The sequence below is a fragment of the Peromyscus eremicus genome, chromosome 4 (assembly GCF_949786415.1).
Source record: "Peromyscus eremicus chromosome 4, PerEre_H2_v1, whole genome shotgun sequence".
In the NCBI taxonomy this organism is placed as follows: Eukaryota; Metazoa; Chordata; class Mammalia; order Rodentia; family Cricetidae; genus Peromyscus; species Peromyscus eremicus.
In genome coordinates this window covers 43703399-43727116 of record NC_081419.1, presented here as the reverse complement: position 1 = coordinate 43727116, position 23718 = coordinate 43703399, and the positions used below count along the sequence as shown (strand labels likewise).

Below are 23718 nucleotides of genomic sequence, written 5' to 3'. Positions count from 1 at the left end.
TATGAACCCCATTTAGCTTGAAAAGAAGTAATTCTGCATTCCTGCTCTCCCTGTATTCTCTCACTTTCTACATGGTTCCCCCATTTTGGCTCCAGAATCGGTCTTCCCTAAGAGCCCACAACCATCCTGCTGCCTTCCACAGCAGCATGTGAGGAAGGGCTTGGTGTCTTTGCTCTCCATGGAGTCCGGGGCACTAACTGTCACACTGAAATAAGCATTGTTTGTGTAAACCGGAATCACCTTGTCATTCGCTGCTTTTGAATTCTTCTTCAGCCATCCCATGTGCTTTCTCTCTTGACGTGTCATTAATTTAACGGCATGCCATTCTGGAATAAGTGCCAATCTGCTAATAGTTGATTTAGGACTATTTTGTCCCATGTTACAACTTTTTATCACTTACCTACATAATTTCTTTTACTTCCTCCCTATGTAGGAATTGTGAGAGATGTTCACCTTTCCATTTGTCATCTTAATGTGAGGGTTGGGGCATTTTGTTTTTCCAGGATTGCCTTATTCAATGAAGCAAGCTGGATTTCCCTTGGGAGTACTGCTTTTATTCTGGGTCTCATATATTACAGGTAAATGGCTGCATATCCCTGTCATTTAAATTGTTCAATGACTTCTTTACCTACACAAATATACCCTGCAGTTGGATCTCCTAGTTAATTAAGAAGTCCATCAAAGGATCCTAAGGAATTTAAGCATCACATCTGAGGAGATTTGCTTTTTCTTCCTAATCCTTTAAACAGATTAGTAAAAGTAGCATGTTCTATCACCAAGCCTAAACCTGGTCATGTGCCTTTTTCACTTCATACAGAAAGCAGTGGATGAGAAAGTCATTTCCAAGGCTGGCAATGACTAAGAGGACGCTGCTCCACCGTGCACACGGCAGGGTCGGGCTGGCAGCTGCGCGCAGATGAGCAGCCGTAGTCAGCTGTTTGTGTAGGTGGTACTGAGGTCTTGGTGTTCATGTAGCAGGGCTGGCCCCTTCTCTCCTTGCCAGTTTTGCCAGCGCCTTCCTGAGCAATAGAAAGCTGCTTCTAAATTACCACCCACATGTGCCCCACTCCTCCTCATGGCAATTTAGGTTCAGCACTCGGGATCACCTCTCCTTCCCGTGATCTTCAACTCAGCCCTGCCATTCTACCAGGCCACTTCATGAAACAGTGCCTTGCCTCTGATTTAGGATCACTGTGAAGGAGGCAGTAGTCATTCACAAATGCAGGGGCCTCTGCTTTGGTGACAGCTAGGAGTGGTAACCTAGATAGATGCCTTGAACCAGCTAGTGCAGATGCCCCGAGCTGTCCCTCTTCTCAACCTGTGGCCTGGGCCTCAAGAAAGCCTCCTCCTGTGAATTTATACGATTTCCCCAACTCTTATTTTCACAAGGGATTCAGGCAATTACTGCTGAAAGTCTGAAAGCCCTCTTTGGCTCCACAGGGAGGGGGTAGGGCAATGTGAGATACAGGTGGGGCTCCCAAGATACACCACCAGTCCTAGGGTGTTGCTAGTCTACCTCCTGGCCACCTGTTTCCTCTGCCTTACGCTTTCATTCTAGGAAGCGTGTGTGTTTGTGAGTGTGTGTGTGTGTGTGTGTGTGTGGTGTGACCCATTGAGTTGAACTATAGCTGCTTGTATGAGTAGAGACAAGGGTTAATAGAATATGGACAACTTATCAGTGGCTATACCGTGGAAGAAAATGACACCCCCCTTGCCCAGCCACCGTTAACTGTCCATAGCTCCACAAGAAAGGGCGGGGTCTCATGAGCCTCTCCACCATGGGCATGATGGACTGTTGATGAAGCCCTATCTTGTGCAGGCTGTAAAGAGCTCATGAGTACGTGTTGTGTCCTGTCCAGAAGACACTGTTTCATAGCCCTTCTCCCCTTCCTCTGGTTCCTGCATTCTTGGGCTCCATTTCACCAATGTTCCCTGAGCTGTAGAGGCAGCAATAAAGATGTCCCACTTAGGGTCAAGCACTCATCATTCACTTAGTCTCTGCATTAGCTGTCTCCCACTGCAAAAAGAAGCTTCTCTGACCCCGACTGAGAGAAGCATAATCTATGCATATGAATACAAGTATCTTTAAAAGCCTTCCCATTTTTTTATTTGCCTGCTTCCTGGTCAGTGCTGGCAAATATTTAATTTCCAACCATGTATATTACCATTGCTTTAGGGCATTGTGAACACATAATTATAAATCAGCAGGCAGAGAAAATCAAACATCTCACCTGTGAATCATGATTGGAAGAAAACGAATAGTTAGTAAACTCACATCATATTACATGTAAATAAACGACACTGGAAATAGCATGCTCAATTGCTGGTGTACCCATGGTGTATAGTCTTGCCCAAGTCATGCATTGCAAGCTCAGTAGCAGTAGGAATGATTAACCCATTCCTTTACTAACATCACCGAACTCTTGAATAATTTTAATAAATAAAAGATTCCCCTCACAAAGGTCAAACAATTTATATCTTAATATTCATTTTCTTTTTTATGTTTTAAGAGCAAAATCTACAACTACAGTATATTAATTTTTTTCTTAATTAACACTACAATTATTTTTTTAATGGAATCAGTCTTTGCTACAAATTTCGCAAGTGCTACAGAATCTATCGTACAACAGAGGAATTAAAATCTTAAGCTTTGGAGTTAGGCTGGAATTTAAATCCTGTGTCCTGAAACCCGTGGTCGTTATTATCGATTTGACCCTATGGAAATTACTTAGTAACACCACAATTAAACAGTGGCTTGTCTCTAGATCTCTTTGAGACATAAGCTCCTATGCAGGCTGGCATCAAACGTGCTGTGAGGCAGAGGACGAGCTTCATCTTCCTCCTGCCTCCACCTCCAGACTGCTAAAATTATAGGCATGGGCCATCAGGCCTAGTCTTTATGTTGCTGGGGGTTGCACACAAGGTTTGAGATCTCCAGGTACAAGGCAGCTAGGTGTAGGAATCTGGAGTTTTGACAGTGGGAACTAAAAACACACGTTTATGTTTTACTAACGTCTGTGAAAACTAGAGCAAGGATCTCATACAAAATTGGAGCCCAGGCTGTGAGCACAATAAAACAAGTTGGCAACAGCTAGTGTAAGTACCCCAGACCTTAGGAAAACAACCAGAAGCCATGCTGTTAACAACCTTGGAAGATGGGTGAATCAAAGTGGAAACTAAAACAAACCGACAAAATAGCTTTTTAAGAGTTATGAGTCTGGAGAGATGGCTCAGTGCTTAAGAGCACTGGCTGCTATTCCAGAGGTCCCGAGTTCAATTCCCAGGTTCCACATGATAGCTCACAACCATCTGTAATGAGATCTGGCGCCCTCTTCTGGCCTGAAGGCATAGATGCAGACAGAGCACTGTATACATAATCAATAAATCTGAGAGCGAGAGAGAGCGAGAGAGAGCGAGAGAGAGAGCGAGAGCGAGAGCATGAGAGAGAGAGAGAGAGAGAGAGAGAGAGAGAGAGAGAGAGAGAGAGAGAGAGAGAGAGAGAGAGAGAGAGAGAGAGAAGGGGGCTGAAGAGATGGTTCAGTGGTTAAGAACAGTGGCTGCTCTTCCAGAGGACCCAGGTTCAGGGTTCAATTCCCAGAACCCACATGATAGCTCACAACTGTCTGTAACTCCAGTTCCAGTGGCTCTAAAACCCTCCTCACACAGATATACATGCAAGCAAAACACTAATGCACATGAAATAAAAAACAAATAATTTCTAAAAAGTTTACAAGAGTTAGGAGACAATGACTAGACTGGATTTTTCCCTTTTTATTTTAATGCATTTCCAATTCACTTAAAAATATGAAGAAATCAAGGTGAATGAGAATAAAAGGAGGAAGAAAAATAGGTACCAAACCTTGGAACATTTGTACCTAAGATAGCCACCAAGTCTTTTAATAATGTGACTTCAAGACAAATGATAAGTAAGAAAAAAAAGGATTTATCTTTTGATTTTTTGAGACAGGATTTCTCTGTGTAACAATTCTGACTGTCCTGGAACTTACTTTGTAGACCAGGATGGCCTTGAACTCAGAGAGATCTGCCTGCATCTGCCTTCCAACTACTGGGATTATAGACATGTGCTACCACTGGTGGGGGGGGAAATGATTTTTAATTACATAACTTCTGTATATTTATATCTTCAAATTTAATTCTAAATTTGAAATGAAATAATTACAATGTAAACATTTTTTAAAAAATCCACGAAGTGCACTCTTAGCCATAATAGCTTTAAAATGAAGTCACTGATTTTATTTTGTTCCAAACCAAATGCTCTGAGTCTTATCTATTTATGAATTCTAAAATACTCACATCCTTTCTCACCACAGTATTCACAGGTCGAGTACCTGTGTTATATCTCCTGGGGTGGAGTCACAGCCTCATAACAGTGGCCACATCTTTGGGTTAGAAAGTTACACGTAGCCCTGGTCTTGGGCTGTCATCCCTGCCTGCCCTGTGCAGGCCATCACCTGGACGTTCAAGGATATCTTCATTGTGATTGGAAAACATGTAACTAGAAGAGTATGGTTTCAAGATAAGTGATGTTTTATTGAAAGTTGTGAGCCTTGTTGTGGTAATACTGTACCGTTGAAGCTCTTCTCCTGGAATTCCCCTTTTCCCAGGCTGGGGATGAGGCACCATTGGTACCATGATTGTATGCATGAAGCCTTGGTTTCAATCTCCAGCACCGTCTGAAACCCGGCATCACTACTCTGGAGGCAGTGGGACCTGGGAGATAATAAATAATCAACGAGAGAACTCAAGTCTCATGCAACAGCAAACTTTATTCAGAGCATCAGACAATTTATACGCTGGGGGTTAAGAAAGGGCACATGAGAAAAGTTCTCCTGAGTTCAAGTTGCATATAATCACAAGGACAAGCTGCACGTGGCAAAAAACAGGTTTTTCTATAGAGGCATTACAACAGCTAGTTGTAATGAATAACCTGAAGTAAACTCACTCCTAGCCACTATGCTTGGGAGGGCCACAAAAGCACATTTCAAGAGCAAGTCCATGATTTTGAAGAAACTGAAGTCGCAAGACCCTTGTTTTGTTTTCTTACCCCTTCCAGGACTCCATTCTTGGATGGTGTTCCCACACCTCAGCCGGGTGGCACTTGCCTATAATCTCAGCACTCAGGAGATTGAGGCAGGAAGATTAGGAGTTCAGGGTCATCCTCGAATACACATCAAGTTTGAAGCCTGCCTTGGCCACATGAAACCTTGATTTAAAAATAATTCTCTTTTTCTCAAAGACAATTCAGTCAAAATATGCAAAACCTTTGTATCAAATGTTTTCTGACATGATTTGTGTTTTGTTTTGCTACAGACTTTTCCCTCATTTTATTGATAAAAGGAGGAGCTCTCTCTGGAACAGACTCCTACCAGTCTTTGGTTAACAAGACCTTCGGCTTTCCAGGATATCTGCTGCTCTCTGCCCTACAGTTTATGTACCCTTTTATAGGTAAGATAGCTGTGAAGACATGTGCTACAATGGTTGGTACCCACATAGTCCTTTCTGAGTAATTAGCAGCTTTCATAGGCATTTAAGAGTTATCAAAGATTATTAGCAGTTGAAGTGTTTCCCAAATTAAGTGTTTGCATCTCTAACAATTTTCTTTCCTATTTTCTAGTACATTTTACTGATTCTGTAAGCATTTTTTTCCTAAAATAAAATGGGGATTTGGCTAATGTTCTGGTTTTCCTTACGTGGTGTTCTCTCTCTCTCTCTCTCTCTCTCTCTCTCTCTCTCTCTCTCTCTCTCTCCTTTCTCAGATAAATGTGTATATGCATATATAGCATATATAAACACACAAATATCACACACTCACAAACACACATACACATGCATTCACAAACATATATACACCCATGTACAGACACACACACATATATACACACACAATACACATACACACACACATAGACATATATACAATGATTTGGGATTGAAAGTGAGTGAAAAAATTAATGTCTCTCTTAAGGTTTAATACAGTTGATTTTTGTTTTGTTTTGTTTTTTGGAAACCTAATGATTTGAGGGAGCCATGTACCAATATTTGTACCACAGTGATGAAAATGTCACCCACTTCTTAACTAGATAAAATGTTCAAATAAATTAATGACTAAAGACTTCACTTACAAAAGATCTTATTAATTCTTTGAGAATTTCAAACAATGTTGACTTCATATATTTTATTAAAATTAAAGAAGCTACCGTTGAAGTAAGTCCACCTGTTTCCACAGAAATCTATAAAGATATACTTCCTTCGAAAGTCTTGCATTTTCAAGTGGAGGCTTTGTGTGTGTGTGTGTGTGTGTGTGCGTGTGTGTGTGTGTATGTGTGTGTGTGTACCTTCAAATCTTACTATTGTTATAGGTTCTTAGGTTTAAGCAGCACATGTCTTCCCAAAAAGATGCTTGGAAACTAGGCCTCAATAACAAAATAAATCATATTTCAAATGAGTGTCAAAACTCAGTGTTCCTGAGCATTCTAGGATGAACCAATTTGTAAAGTGAAAATCTTCCTGAAGCTCAAGCTGACACTCTAGCATAAATCTATCATGTTCTCCTTACTCTGTACATACTAGAAATTATATGCAGTGTGTGTTAAAAATTATGTGGAGAAAGTAGTAACGGCCAGTGTTCAGAATATGTAAGATAAAAAATATGTGCAGACTTACTAATGACCATTCTTGTCACTGTTTTTTCAGCCATGATAAGTTACAACATAATAACTGGAGATACTTTGAGCAAAGTTTTTCAAAGAATCCCAGGAGGTGGGTAAAAATGAGAAATGTGATGAGTTTAAATAAACTTATTTTTCATAGTTAGAATGTAATTCATAATTTACAAATTAAATGTTTGAATGTGGAGTTGGACTAGCTCACAGATCTTGTAGTTCCCAGGATCCATGTTATTCCTAGAACACAGATTTAAACTAGTTTTTTAACTCATTTTTTAAAGTCGTTATTTTTTTCCAGGCATGGTGGTACATGCCTTTAATGATCCCAACACTCCAGAAGCAGAGGCAGACAGATCTCTGAGTTCTAGACTTGCATGGTCTACAGAGTGAATTCCAGGACAGCCAGGAATACACAGAGAAACCCTGTCTTGAAAAACCAAAAAGGGGGAAAAAAAGTTGCCATTTTCATAAACTTCTATTTGATTTCTCTCATTGGAGTTTTGCTTTTTTTTTTTTTTTTTCCAGAATACCATGCCAATGCCAATGGCAGGCTGTGTGTAGCAGAGATCTGTCACTCCCTGTGACTCTGTCAGGAGTCTGTCTGTTTATATTTCTATTGTTAGGAGAATTCCATACTATGGAAATCTGAAAAGCTAGTGCGTCAGTCAGCCAGGGGACATTTGTGTTGTTTCCCTTGTAGGGCAATAGGACAAAAGCTGCTGTGAATATCCATAGGTAACATTTCAGCATGTGACACATACCCACTTCCTGTTCAGCGTGCCACTGTGTCATGGCTACGGAAGCGATTCAGAAAGGATGAGCATGTTTGCTTGTAGTCTAGGAGCAGAGAAACTGATTACAAGGTTACTGGGGATGGAAAGATGGCTCAGTGGTTAAGAGCATGGGCTGCCCTTGCAGAGGGCCAGGGTTCAATTCCTAGCACCAACATCCTCTTCTGGCCTCCATGGGCACCATCCATTCAAAAGATTAACAGACATACATACAGCAAAACAGCCATGAACATCAAATAAATAAATAATTTTTAAAGAAGCTATTCATAGGATTGTAAAATTCTATGACATCATAAGAAGCATAGGTTCATTCTTGGGTTATTTTGTATTTATATTTTTGTGGTCTATTTCTATTTTAACATGATTCTTTTGTTTATTAACTCAAAATCATCTTTATGTATGATTTAGTTTTTTTTTTTTACCCCATTGTTCGTGATGAAATGTTTAGGTAGTTACTGTCACCAATGTGCTGTTTATATCTATGAACACTGAATAGTGTTTACTATATTTTAGTTGATCCTGGAAGTTTGTTTATTGGCCGGCACTTCATTATTGTGGTTTCAACAGTTACACTTACTCTGCCTTTGTCGCTGTACCGTGATATAGCAAAGCTTGGAAAGGTAACTTTTACATCTTAAAGATTTATTTACTTTTATTTTTATGAGTGTTCTGCTTGCTTGCATGTATGTATGTGCACCCTGTACCTGCAGGAGCCAGAAGAGGGCACGGAGCCTCTGGAACTGGAGCTACAGGGAGTTGTGAAATGACTCTCATGTAGGTGCTGGGAATCCCACTCGGGTCCTCTGTAGGAGCAGCCAATGCTCTCAACCCCTGAGCCATCTCTCCAGCCCCATTTTTACATTTTAAATAGCCATTAATTTTATGGACTTACAATCTGTCTCTTCAGCTGTCATCAAAATTATGCTTAGTAAACTGTGAATCTCTCATTTGGGGAAACTGATGGTTAAATGTGAATAAAATATGTTCTTCCTTTTTCTTTTCTAAAGGAGTTAATCTGATATCAGACAAATGGATTTTCAATTTAGAAAATATAGAAAGCTATATTTAAATAAGTCTACTTTATTAGAAAAGTATCCCATCTTTTTTGTAGAGAATTTTAACAACTGAATTAAACTAAGCATGACAAAGAAATAAGTGTTTGAAGAGATAAATGTTTAATCTTATTTAAGCACTGTATAATATATATATGTAACAAACTTTGTGTGGTACCTTAATCTATAAAACTGTTATGTTTTGTGTACCAGTTAAAATGAAAAGTAAATCGAATTACAAGTAGGGATGAATCACTTAAATGATGTCAAATGGTTTTATTTGTAAGTTACAATGTCTACTATACATGTTCCCACTCTGTGAATTTTTGTTTTGTTTTGTTTTTCAAGACTGGATTTCTCTATATAGCCCTGGCTGTCCTGGAACTAACTGTAGACCAGGCTGGCCTCGAACTCAGAGATCTGCCTGCCTCTGCCTCCCAAGTGATATCCACTCAGTGAATTTAAATATCAATTTGTTGATTGATCAGTTGTTGAGAATTTTGCCGATGGTACTGAGTTCTTTCTAATAAAATTAACTGAATAATTATTTGACCCACCACATAACCTTATTTACATAGACTATCCTTTATCTGCCTGTATTTTATTCTCTTACTGCCAAGAAAGGTTTCTATTTAACCCAAATATAATTGTACTAGGTCTACATAGTTAAACATTCTGATCATGTGTTTGTGAAAAGGGTCAGTCATGTGATGCTTTTATGGTCTGCTTCGATAACTGCAACCATCAACTGTGTTTTACTCCTGCCGTTGATGTTGGACGTAGTGCATCCCATGATGAGGTCCCTTCGTCCAGGCAGAGCTGCACACAAAGCCAGCGTTTGAGAGTGTTCTCACCAAAGGCCTTCCGTCCCTAGCAACCGTTCAGAGACCAGCAAGGATGTGCCAAAAGGGAGACCAGACTTGGCAGTGCGCACCTCTAATTCAGGAGCTGGAGAGAAAGGCAGGCAGAGCTCTGTGAGTTTGAAGCCAACCTTATCTATACATAACTCCAGGCCAGCCCAGCTTCGTAGTAAGATTTTTTTTTTTTTTCTTTTTCAAGACAGGGTTTCTCTGTGTAGCTTTGCGCCTTTCCTGGCTCTCGCTCTGTAGACCAGGCTGGCCTCGAACTCACAAAGATCCGCCTGCCTCTGCCTCCCGAGTGCTGGGATTAAAGGCGTGCGCCACTACCGCCCGGCCGTAGTAAGATTTTTGAGGGAGAGAGAGACAGACACAGAGACAGAGACAGAGACAGAGACAGAGAGAAAGGAAAGGGTAAGAAAAAGCAAATTTTTATGTGTCAGTTATCTGAATGATGGAGCATTTTTTTTCATTTCACTTCTGAGAGTAGAAAGCAAAACATTCATGAAAAAATGATAATCTTTAACATATTAAATCCCTATGTGTCTCTTGAAGGTGCCATACTGACACCCCAATTAACAAAGCCCAGGGCAGGCTCTCTCTGGAGCAGGCTGCTTGCATTTGAATTCCACCTGCCACCTTCCAGCTGTGTGGACTTCAACTGGCTAATCGTTCTCTCTGTTCCTCACAAGACCAGGGAACTTGTCATAGACATTTATTTCAAATTAAACATTAAAAACTTAGAACCCAATATTAATGATAATCACATGAAATAAAGGCAATTTGAGACATTTTTTTTTACTTATCCTAGAAACCATCTCAAATGTGCTTATAAATAAAGAATTGATTCACAAACCTAATGTAATGAGTGTCCAGAGCACACGCACATGCACAGCAGCTTGTGTTTTAGCCAGATGGAATAGGCACAGTGCTGAGAGGAAGACAAAGAACAGACCCAGGAACACAGAGCAAAGGGCAAACCACACAGAAAAAATAGACCAGTGGAGCTCGAGAGCGGAGAGGGAAAGGCAGACATTAAAACAGAATTGAGATGGGTGTATGCATGTTGTGTTGAAAGGAAAAGGGAGAGATGAGAATAGAAAAAGCAACGATAGATAGAAAGCAGCTTAATTCAACACTCAAATGAAAGCAGCTTAATTCAACACTCAAATGAAAGCAGTTTAATCCAACACTCAAACGGGGCCTGAAAAGAAAAGGTATTTTCACTCTAACTTCCATAAACTAAAAGGATTCACTTTGTATCCTGTGCAGGGAGTCATAGAAAGGGCTTACAGCTTTGTTGAAAAATCACAGTGGACACTGGATCCTCGGTTTAGGTCCCAGAGATGATTATAATCTGTTAAGTAGTTACATACCCGCCCAAGTGTAGAGGAAGATCTGTAAGGTTATAAACCACGTAGGGAACTGGATAAAAACAATCTATGAATAAATTTACCCAATTAATAAAAATTGTGTACTATTTTAAATAAATTATCTGCATCTTATCCTGATGATGTCTTCATGTTTCTTTTTGCAGATCTCTCTCATTTCTACAATTTTAACAATTCTAATTCTTGGAATTGTAATGACAAGGGCAGTTTCCTTGGGGCCAAACATGTAAGTGTTGTACTTTTGACTTTACATCAATATTTGCTGAAACATAGCATATTCGGGGACATAAGAAAAATACACAAATAAAAATATAGCCAGACATGGTGGCTCATGCCTATAATCCCAGGTCTCAAGAAGAGGGGGCAGCCAGATCAAGAGTTCAAAGTCGTTTTCAGCTGTGAAGCAATATCAAGGCGAGGCTGAGATACAGAGAGACTCAGTCTCAAAATAGAAAATAAGAAAGGAAAGAAGGAAGAAAGGAAGAAAGAGGTTATATATACACTAACAATGAGAAACACCACATAGTGAGTATTCGGAAAAATCAGAGAAAGCTTTACAGTCAGGAAATGCATCAAGGGACCTAAAATGTACTAAACAATAAAGAAATTAATTTAAGCTATGTCTTAACGAATGCAAGGAATACTGAATCTTCTAATGGTCTCTAAGAAGGGAGAGGGCGGGGAGACCTGGTGGATAGATCTGATTGGTAGCACAGTGCTCAAGGCAGTGTTTCCCTCTTAATTGTCTCTCTTTAAAGCCACTTCCTTTAATGCATATACTTATGAAAATCTTCTTAGCTTGCCAGAAAAAAAAAATGTGACTCAGGTATGTAGGGAGTCAGAACCAGGGTGCCAACATGCTTTGGTTTTAGTGGAGTCCCTCATCCCCTTGCTACCGGTCCCCACATGGCAGCCGGCTCTGCTTCTCTCGTCTGACTCTTACTACCTCCAAGAGGCCTTCTTGTCCGACACGATCATCCTGAAATACCAGGACTTTACCATAAGAATTGGGGCAGATGGCTGGGGAGCCCCTTGGAAGACAGCCTGACTAGAATGCAAGGGCCCCCCCAAAACTCCCAAGATCAACCACCAAAAAAGGAGGGAGGGGGAAGGAGGGAGGGAAGGAGAGAGAGAGACAGAGACAGAGACAGAGACAGAGACAGAGACAGAGAGAAGAGTCCAGCTCTAACCCACCCTTAGCAGCTTTGAAATGTATTTGGTTTGGTTCAGCTTCAGTGTGGCCGTTTATCCCTCCTTGCAGCGAGCACTCATTGAGCAGCTATTGTTTCTGGGGACTGTGCTGTGTCCTGGAAGAAAAGGGCAATATATTGTCTAGATCAGTGTCTGCTGCAAGATGTTCATCCGCTGGATGATTTAAAAACAGAAGAACAATAAATTCAATCCAATGTGGTCACTGTCAAGTGAAAACAGGAAAGGGGCAAAGGCATTGCCCAAACCAGGAAAGGCATTGCCCAAACCAGGGCTTCATGACCTGCTTGGATCAAGGAGAGCTTTTCAGAGATGGGGCGATGGGAGATCTTGGTATCTTGAAAGACGGACTGGAACTTTTTTAGATAGACAAGAGGAGAAAAGGCATTTTAGGTTCAGGAAATGCACACATGGTAACACAGAGGTGTATGGCCTGTTCTGTTGCTTCTTATTCAGTACTTATTGCACTGATACTAAATCCCATCCTGGTTTTCAAAAAACTGAGTTACAAGAACAGAAAGGTAAGCCATGCATTAAGTAATACAATAAGTAGTAATTTCGGCAAAATGGTGGTTATATGAGGCTTCACTACAATGACGGAAACATTTATAATGAAAAGTGATTCTAAGTAGCCATTTATAATAAAAGGTTTATACACTAGATGTATATAACACAATGAGGCGATATCAAAGGGGGGGAAGGTAGAGAGACAATTAGGAGACTTGAGAAGTCAATGAATCAGAACTCAGTTATCCTCCGGAAGGGGCAAACACTGATCCCCATCTCCAGGGCACGTTATACTAACCTGACTAGCTAGAATGCCTGGGGTGCCAGGGCCCCACCCACAGAGGTTCTGACTCACCTGTCCAGGAGCCAGGCAATCAGACTCCTTATGGAACAGTTAAAGCGTCCGTGAGCGAGGAGCCAGACAGCCTCTGACCCAGAGACTGGCCACAAGCACACCCCAGCTGCACCTCATTCCCCAAATGAAATCGGAGGCCTTTCTTTCTGGTTGATGCCATCTGGTAGATGAGTCATTCTTCATTTGTGTTTTCCAGGGGTTTGTTGTTGTTGTTGTTGTTGTTGTTTTTTAATATAGAAAGTGTGATGTGACAGATCATTATTAATACAAAAAGCAATGAAATGTCTTTGCTCTCAAGGGTCTTCCAGTTTAGTGGGGAAACTAACACTCTGTGGATAACTATGGGGGTGGGGTGGGGAGAAAGGGATGAGCACTTCCTGTCAGGCTGAATGAGCTGTGGTCGTAGCCACAGAGCTTAAAGAGCAATTTGTTTGTTTTGGTCCCAAACAAAATGTAGCCTTAATTTCCTCCACTGGTGATATAATATTTTATCTGAGACTGAGTCTTTACAATAACAGGGGGATAGTTACTTAACTCTACCAATATTTAGATGTCTAAGAAGTATGTTCTCTCATACGGTGCCGCCCTTTATTTCTGTTTGAATAGTTCTGCAAACAACTTTTGCTTGCCCTGTTTACAATCAGGCTAATGAAATCTGTGTCCAGGTTGGCACAGAAGCTAGTCAAGCAGGCTTCTTTCTGAGAATAAGACAGGCCTGGATGCTTATCATCCATAAAACATGAGGAATCCAATACACCATGTGTGCTTTTCTTCATTTTCAGTTCACGTGAGCGATCAGAAAAGCTGTAGATTTCTCTCCCCGTAGCTCTTCTAAAATGGTATTTGGAAAAAGATCTTTAAACCCACTATCAGAAGACAGGCAGGTCTGTAACGGCTGCTGGTATTGACCTTGTTACCATGGAAACACCTTTTTAGTGGTTGTGTTTAAAAATAAAACACAATTCAATTTCCTTTTCCATAACTCATAGGGCCATAAATTCTGCTTTCTGATATGATTTCAAATAGCCACAGCCTCACGACTCTCAGTTCTTCTTGGAAATTATGGTCAGTTTTATTGTATTTTCTAGGTCTTTGCTTTATAAAAACTGGGTTAACAAGGCAGTTTAATTGTTTTCCAGAAAGTACACAAGTATAAAAATGCAGTAACACACTTTTTTTTCTAACTTAAATAAGAGGCATTATTTTAAAAAAATCTTTACTTGGGATGTTATAGATATTCATATCATATAATCAATGTGGAAATGATAACATGGAATCAAATTTGAAACTATTTTCCTTCATATGACATCTCTGTTTTAGCATTTTAATCAATAACTTAGCATTCTAAACATAACTGTAGTACGAACATCTATGCTTTTTACAGACATTTAGACACACACACTACGCCCTAGAATCCAGCAAGCATTAATTTCGTTACTCTGTCCATTCTAAGCCCCAAATTCTACCATTTAATAAACTAGAAGGGATTCAAGAGAGAATCAGAAAAAAAAATGGGTAAAAATATGTAAAAGTACATATTTGAGGAAGAGAATGATTAGATTTGATGGGTGTCAATCACTGAACTTTTTAAATGGCATGTGGATTGTTGCTGCTCTTGTTGTAAATGACAGTCACCAAACTGTAACCTGACTGAAGTAAAAGACCATTTATTAACCCAGCTGTCAGGTTCAAGGTCCATTGCTGGGTATGGTTGTGGGTATGGTTGTATCCAGGAGCTCGGTTGTGAGTATGGTTGTATCCAGGAGCTCAGTTAACAGAGTCAGACACAGCTTTTCTTTTTATCTGTCTCTTTGTCCTTCTCCTTGTTTGAGCTCTAGTTTCTGAAATGCCTTCTCACTGTCACAAGGTAACAGCAGGCAGTCTCAACTTCTATCTATTCAGGTCTAAGTCTGCAGAAAGAGAAAGACTTTTCTGTTTCCGGGGATTCCAGTCCACTGCCAGGATTATTTCCAGTTGGCTCTGATGAGGATCTGTAAGGATTCCTACCCAGGATCTGTGTGGAGTTGCTTGAGATCAGGTCACCGGTGCCCACAGGGTGCCCCTTGGAGCTAAGAATAGGGTCACCGCCAGGAATGCATCCAGACTGAACAGGAAAATGAGTGGCCCCAAAAGACATCAAATGATTAGAAATGTGGAAGAGCCACTGTGCCCTGAAAATGACAGTATCCACTTAGATTACAGGGGTTTCAATTAAATGGTACGGGTAGAACTCACTCACAAAAAAATTCAAGATATAAGTGAATGACAAAAATTCTCATGGGAAAAATACTCCTATTGGAGCCTGGAGACATTGTTTAATGAAAATTTTAAAAATTAAAAAAATCCCACCATGTTTCTAACAAATGTATATACTTAAAAAGCATATGGCATAACAATGTTCAATAAATTACTTCAGTAGAAAACACTGAATCTGGAAAATCCCCCCTTCCCCTCTTGTGTCCTCCCAACCCCCTTATTTGAGAAAGGGTATAAATGAGGTGAAGTGGTATGGGAACAATGGCCTGAGAGAAAAAAAGAGAGCTAAAATGCCTTACTTTGTTTTAAACATAGGAATTATTGAGCAAGTTGTAGTTCAAGTCAAAAAATGAATCTAAAAGTGCTCCATGAATTCTTTTTTGGAGGTGGGGGATAAGGCAGGGGTCTCACTATGTAGCTCTGTCTGTCCTAGAACTCAGTATGTAGACCAGGCTGGTCTCAAACTCACAGAAACTTTCTGCTTCTATCTCCCAAATGCTGGGATTAAAGGCATGTGTCACCACATCCAGCTTCCAGGAACTCTTGAAGGCATTTGGGGCATTTGCATGGTCTGTGGAGAGAAGCTGGAAAGTGTGGCCTAAGGATACAGAGAGGAACATGTGGGTCCATTCTGAAGATCATAGTAGGCAATGTGGGTTTCATTCCAGGAGCTTATGCTGTCATTCCAGAATGGTGATGAGGAATGGGTTCAGAAGTTGAGTATTTGGGCTTTGTAAATGTGGAGCTATAGAGAAATAGAAGGATTCTCCATGTAGAAATAAAATGATCACGTTCCTTCTTGAATTGACTTTATTCATCTCTTAGGCATCTCCTTGCAGGGGGACTTTACGTCTTTCATCTTGCTACAAGCATGCTGAGCACAGAGGTCACATTATCTCTTTCACAGTCTATACTCATCTCTCAGCAGAGCATTCACCACAAACCTGGGGCTCAGTAAGGAATTGCCAGATAATCACCCGACAGCTAAGTGAATCTGTGTGCCTTCCTTGCCTTAGTCAGTTCATCCTGGGGATTGGCTGGACAAGAGAATAAGAATCGTCTTGAGGCAATGAAATTTTCATGGAAAAAGTATTTACTATCCAGGAAAACTTTCCTAGCGTTACTTTCAAAGCCAGTGATCACCCAGACCATGACAACTATTGACCCCCCCACTTTCCTATCACCCCCTCCTTACGCGCCACATCAATATTGTGTTTAGACATAACTAGAGTTTTGGTGATTCTAGGCCGAAAGTCTGTCCAAAGTATATAAAGAAGTCAGTATAGATGGTTTGGCAAAGAGCAAGATAAAGGGAAGACTCTGCTGCAGTGTAGAAATTTTGGCTTGTTCCTTAGCTGATGAACACTGACAGTTCTGAAGCAGAAGAGTGGCCAGATAAAGCTTCCATTTTAATTTAGGCTTTTCTTACAGCCCAGGTGAGGGCAATGCTTGGGAGCACAAAAGCTTGGGAAAAGACTGTCTATCCAAGAGTCTAGCACAGGACAACTGGTACAGTATTTACACATATATACAGTATATACTTCAAGTAGCAGACATGAAGGAAGGGGGAGGAACCTTTAAGCTGATAGTTAGACTTAGTGTCGTCTTGTATGTAAGTTCTAAGGGAGCAGGAGTTACTTAGGGTAGTGGTTGACATAAAGGTTTTCAGTCTAGACAATTAGATTCATAGGTAGCATAGAACTCACTACCAAAGGGAGAAATAGAAGAGTCTAGTGTCAATCAATGTATTAAATACCTATTGAGTTGGTTGTTCTAGGTTGTGAGGCTATAAAAGTAGGTATAACCCAGTCAGTACCCCTTTGTGGGTCTATTAAAGTTCATTGAGGGTAGAGTTGGACATATAAAGACCAGAAAACCAAATAACACTCATAATTCTAACAAATATTCATAATATTAAAAAATTAGGGGGCTGGAGAGATGATTCAGTCAGTAATGTGCCTGTAGCACAAGTATGGGGCCTGAGTTTGAATCTGCAGCAGCCCCATGAAAAGCCAAATCATTGGTATATGCCATGATCCTACTGCTAGGAAGATGGAGACAGGAAGGTTTCTGGGCTTGCTGGCCACCCAGCCTAAACCAGTCAGTGAGCTCCAGGTTCACTGAAAGGACCCATCTCAAATGATAAAGTGGAGAAGTGACTGAGGAAAACTCTAGTGTTGGCTCCTGACCTTTACACACACACATTCTTACACACCCCCATAATTATGTTCCCCTACAAATGCATACACAAAAACATATACACTAATAACAACAATGATAATAATAATAAATATTTTTAGAAGTAAAATCCTACTCTACTCCCTCCCACTTGCCTGTTTGTGCCAAACCAACCAACCCACACTTTGTGAAGAGTTGGCAGGGGAACCAAAGAATAGATGATAATAATAATCAAAGGAAGTTGGTATCTCCAGAGATAAAAACGTGTTCGTGATTACAATATTTTTCTCAGGGATCATTTTTGTAAGACCAAAACTAAATTTTGGCAAAAAAGAGTCAGCATTAAGTTTCCTGAAAAATTAAATCAACTTTTGAAAATTGTGTTTAACGTAAGTGAATCCATTTTGACACTGAGAATAATCACGAGGCAGCTTTGTCAAACACAGATCTGTATCACAGAGCCAGACTCAAATGAGCTGGGAAGGTGGACGGTGACTGAGGAGTCAGCTGATGCTGAGCTGGGGGGCGTGGTCAGATCTGCTGGTCCTTCTGAGCTTGACAGAAAACAGCAAACACTGAGCTGTGCCTAGGGCTGTCCAGAGCATTTAACTCTCAGCTGTGTCTGGTTGAAGCAGTTAATTTATAAAGCGTTCAACAAAAAATCAGGCTCTGCCCACACTGGATTATTTGGAAGCCTCCTCAGCTCAACTGAGGAGTTTGAGAGTGTGCTCCCAGAAAGCACAAGTGTTACAAGCCTCCTGACCCAGAGGTGCACTGTCTCAAGACCCAGGAGCAATACCCTGAAGCTTGGTTGTTGTTTTGTTGTTATTTATTTGAGGCAGGGACTCAATATATAGCCTAGGTTGGCCTGAAATGGGCTATGTGGACCACGCTAGCCCCAAACTTACAGACATCCACTTGCCTCTGCCTCCTGAGTGCTGAGATTTCAGGTGAGACACCCTGTCCAGCCTGAAGCTTGCTTTCATCACTCTATGAAGACAGGTTTATTTGGTAGGACATCCTTGCTGATCCCTCAGCTCTTATGAAGACAACAAATTTAAGCTTCCAATCAAGATAAGACAACTGAATCCAAGTATCCAAACCATCACCCACATCCAGCAGCTCACTCACAACCAGCTGTAACTCCAGATCCTGAGGATCTGATGTCTCCTTCTGGCCTCAATAGGCATGCCCACACATGGCATATACTCCCACAGACATACATATAAAGCAAAATGATTAAAAATAAACCTTTTCTTAAAAAGCATATAGGACTATGTGATTAGCATACAGGAAACCCTGACTTTGATCCCCCACCCCCACCAAAAAGACCAAACAAGAATTATATAAATTAACATCTGTTCACATTTTTATGTGAAGGAAGCAATCTTTCTTTTTGAACTGTTGCCTGTGCCAAGGCTGCACACTGCTCTTTGCCAGGCCCTAAATTATCTTTTCCTTCTTCACATATTGTAGTTCTCAGACACTAAAGCTTTTAAAATTAAGTACTTTTTCCTCTTTTACCCTTCCTCCCAACCCCCTTCTCCTTTTTCCCATGCTTGATTCCTGCCCTTGGGGTTTTGTTTTAACCAGTTTACTCTGTTTGACATTAGACAGGATCCCTTTTGTTAAGCTTCTCCCAAACACTCAGATAAGATAACGAATCAACCTGACAGGGAGTCCTGTCCTGCTGTACCTTCTAGACAGGCTGCCTCTCAGTTTGCTCCTGCACCACCACCCACCACCCTAGGACTCCTCTTCACCTCTTCCCTATTCTTTCTGAGCCTTGCATACTCCACACTCTTTCTCATGAGCACCTTCTATATGGCTCCCCACAGTTATGACATAAACATCCACTTTTCCTTTTTCTCCACTGATGTCTCTTCTGCCACTATCCTCTCCCTCATGAACCATTTAAATTCCTTTAATAACATTTTAGTGGGATCTCAGGATAGAAAGGAAGTCCATGTGGCCTATCTACTCTGGTTTAATTAGAAAGTCAAGTTTAAGTGTGTGTGTGTGTGTGTGTGTGTGTGTGTGTGTGTGTGTGGTGTGTACACATGAATGTTGATACCAGGGAGGCCAGAAGAGGACATCAGATTCCCTAGTGCTGGAGTTACAAATTGTTGTATCCAATATGGCTACTGGAAACAGAACGGGAATCCTCTGGAAGAGCAGGAAGTGCTTTCAACTCGATGCAATCTCTCTAGCCGCCAGGTTTAAACTTTTTTATTATTGACTTGCATGAAATTCTAAGTGCAAATTCAATAATCTATTTAAAAGACATTCTATGCATTAGAGAAGTTATTTACTTTTATGTGGAGTTTATACTCTGTTGTAAAGAATAGGAGGCTTGATCTAATGGAGAGGGATGGTGTATCAGTCAGGGTTCTCTAGAGTAACAGAGTATATAGAATGAATATAGATAGATAAATAGATGGATGGATGGATAGATAGAAAGAGATAGATAAATAGATAGATAGATAGATAGATAGATAGATAGATAGATAGATAGATAGATAGATATGATTTTTTAGAATGACTTACAGGCTGTGGTCCAGCTAATCCAACAATGACTGCCTATGAATGAACATTCCAAGAATCCAGTACTTACTCAGTCCTTGAGGCTGGATGTCTCAGCTGGTTCTCAATATATATGAAATCCCAAAGAAGTAGACTCTAATGCCAATGAAGGAATAGACTTGGTAGCAAGGGAAAGGAAGCAGGTGAAAAGCAAAAACTCCTTTTTCCATGTCCTTATATAGGCTTCCAGCAGAAGGTCTGGCCTAAGTTAGAGATAGGTCTTCCCATTTCAGAGGATCTGGATTAAAGGTGTGTCCTCCCACCTCAAAGATCCAGATTAGAAGTAGATCTTCCCACTTCAAATCAAGCCAAAATCCCTCATGGGTGTGCCCCATTTTGAGGCTTTAGTTAATTCCAGATTAGTCAGGTTGACAACCAATAATTGCCATCACAGATGGATAGGTAATTCTTTCTTAAAAATTACCTAATTACTTATTGCAACATTTTGATAATAATGAAGATAGAGAAGTAATCTAAGTGTCTACCCACTGATGAATAAGGAAAATGCAACAAATATATACAACATAATACTATCCTACCATAAAAAAAATAAAACAAAGTTGTGTCATTTGCCATAACATGGAACTGGAAATGTAAAATAAGTCACAAACAGAAAGACAAGTACCATATGATCTCACTCACTTGTGAAATATTTTAAAAGTTGATCTCAGGCAGGGCTTGGTGGTACATGCCTTTACTCCTAGCATGCAGGAGGCATAAATGGGCAGATCTGTAGGAATCCCAGGCCAGCTAAGGCTGTACAGTGAGACCCTGTCCCCAAAAAGCAAACAAACACAGTTGCTCTCCTAGAAGTTAAAGAGTTGAATGGTTGTCACTAGAGGCTGAGGAGGGGGTATACAAAGATACAATTAAGTAACAGAAATAAGTTCTATGTTTTATATACAGTAGAATAATTACATGTGATAATGTACAGTTAATGGTTTAAAAGCTAGAAGAAAGTATTTTAAATATTTTTATGATAAATAATAAATGTGTGTGTTGTGTGTTTGCCCTGATCTAAAAATTACCTGGCACATATATGTATTACAAAAACACTACATGGTACCCCATACATATGTAGAATTTTATGCACATGAGAAACATAATACATTTTCTACCTGCTGGATTTCTTTACCTGTTGGTTTCTAGTCTCTGTTACTCTATATGTGATCCAAAGATTAAAGGAGAAAAAGGAAGAACCATTGTTAGTGCTTAGATGAAAACTGTGGGAAGAGATCTATGAGAGTCAACCCTTAAAAATATTCCCTCACAGAAAATGCAAAATTGGGTGGTAAGTACACATGCCTGTTTATATATCCAGTAACAGTCTAATTTGGTAAAATCATGGAAAACTAATTTCCCATCACTTGCAAAGCATTTGAAATGAAAACATTCATACTCACACATATCTCCCAAGCTACTTTACCTTATGAAAAACATATCCAGGGCCTCTAACGCTTCTGAAGTAAAACTGTAAGTTCCAGCCGGGCGGTGGTGGCGCACGCCTTTAATCCCAGCACTCGGGAGGCAGAGCCAGGCGGATCTCTGTGAGTTTAAGGCCAGCCTGGGCTACCAAGTGAGTTCCAGGAAAGGCGCAAAGCTACACAGAGAAACCCTGTCTCGAAAAGCCAAAACAACAACAACAAAAAAAAAAAAAAAAAAAAAAAAACCTGTAAGTTCCCCAATCAGGTTGATGGACTGTGGATCTTAACAAAAGCAGTCCCAGTTGTTCATGAAATTTGCTCAAATGTTTGTCAATGACAACATACAAATGTGATGGGAACCAATCAGTCTCCTTGGTCTTTAAAGGTTACTATCCTGTGTGTCAGAGTAGATGTTACTGAAGTCACCTTAGTTTGTTAGGTTTCTTCAATGTTTATTTTCATGATATTTAAGCTTACTATAAAATCTAGGAGTTTTCAGCCATTCTAACATTATTTGTTTCTTCTCTCTCTCTCTCTCTCTCTCTCTCTCTCTCTCTCTCTCTCTCTCTCTCTCTCTCTCTCTGACAATGGCTGACTAGGTGGTGTCCCAGAAGTCCCTTTTCTCTGTTCATTTTTCTTAATCTATTAATCCTTCAATCTTTTCTGTTTCCATCCCTCAAACTTCAAAATGCCCATGGTATTTCCTCTGTCTTCACAAGTATATATTTGATTTCCCCTGCACTGTTTTCATTTGATGAGCCTGTGAATATAGGTCAGCTGGTAGAGTACTTGCCTGGCAAGTAGGAAACTCTGGGTTTGATCTCCAGCACCACATCAAACTGGGCATATTGGTGCATGCCTGTTATCCCCACATTCAGAAGGAACGAAGATCAAGATTCAAGGTGAACCTTGTGATCCCTTGGCCAGACTGGGATACAGGCCACAAAAAAAGAAAGGTTAAACTAAGGAAACCTAATGTAACAGGTTACAGTGGCCACACTTGTCCATCGCTTCTGTTTTGATACATTTAGCACTTAACAGCTGAAGCAACTAGCATGGCGGGACATACCTTTCAGTCCAGCTACTAGAGAAGCTTAATCAGACAGATGGCAAATTCAAGCACTGCCTGGGCTACAGATGGAGTTGAAGGCCTGGCTGGCCAGTTTAAACTTAGTAAGATCCTATCTCAAAAAAGTGAAAATATCTAGGGATATAGCTCAGTGGTAGGATGCTTGCCTAGCATGCAGAAGGCCATTTACCTGATATCTGACAGACACAAAATTAAGGTTAATATTTATTAGCTTGCTCTTGATTCCTTTCCTACCAATTGGTTCACCCATTGCTCATCATGTTTTATTTTTCTTATTGAGTTGTAGAGTATTTACTATAAACTAGATAATAATCATTTCCCTGATTTTATGTGTGGTCAATCTCTTTTTCCAGTTAAACATTTATATTCTTAATTTTGCATATGGATTATATCATTTACAAATGTTTTATACTACCTTTGATTTTGTCATCTACCACTCTTTGCCTTAAGATTCCAATATCTGTTTTCAAAATTTGTTCTTCCCTATGCTTTATCCTTTGATTACTAATTTGGGAGGAATTGGCATATACATAATATTGAGTCTTCCTGTGCAGAAATGAAGACGTGGTATGTCTCTACATCTCTTTGTTATTTAATAGAAATATAACAAAATGTTAAAATGTCCTTCAAAACAGGGCTCTGTTGCCATTGCCTCTCTTTAAAATGTGTCAGTTGTCAACATCTACTCTACTGGGGTGTGTGTGTGTGTGTGTGTGTGTGTGTGTGTGTGTGTGTGTGAACTGAATTTATATTCATCCCTCTGTTAGATACCCTATGAACTCCAAAGACTGGTCACAAGAGCCCTTGAATTTTCTATGTTTACAACCATGGTGTGCATAAATAAGCTACGCTTTTTTTTGTGATTAGGCATCTTCTCATTGACTTCTTGAACTAAGTAAGAACCAGCAATTGGATATGAAAGAGTCTTCTCTGGCTTCTTCCTTAGTTGTAACATTTCTACCTTTTCAGTTCCACATTTATTACACATACATTTTATTGTAGATGTTCTTCCTTGGGATAAGGGAATTCTTAACAGCTTGCTTGGTATGTCTATGAAAATAAACACTGAATCATATGCTTTTGTGTATGTACTAAAATCCGTATGCTTTCCCACACTAATCTAGTAATGTGGTAAACGCATTAACAGATGTTTCTATGAGACTACCCGGGCAATGATTAGGAAGGCCATTTCTGGTGACATTTTAATTATACACATTGCTTGGACACATTGTTAATATTTTTGGAGTTGATATCTATAGTCTGAAGGTAGAAGAACCATAACTTCATTTGTTTTCATTCAAATTGGGTATCAAAATGTATCTCATTTCATAAATTATAC

General features: G+C 40.1%; 1 protein-coding gene across 1 annotated transcript in view; it reads left to right on the top strand.

Annotated features, from left to right (window-relative positions):
• The window catches only part of Slc38a11 (solute carrier family 38 member 11), a 48687-nt gene that overhangs the window by 1574 nt on the left and 23395 nt on the right, over positions 1-23718 (top strand). The window contains exons 2-6 of the mRNA XM_059259162.1: positions 504-578; positions 5332-5466; positions 6715-6780; positions 7991-8097; positions 10924-11003. Coding sequence (XP_059115145.1) covers positions 518-578; positions 5332-5466; positions 6715-6780; positions 7991-8097; positions 10924-11003 — 449 coding nt within the window. The 5' untranslated portion in view covers positions 504-517. The remainder of the gene's footprint in view (positions 1-503; positions 579-5331; positions 5467-6714; positions 6781-7990; positions 8098-10923; positions 11004-23718) is intronic.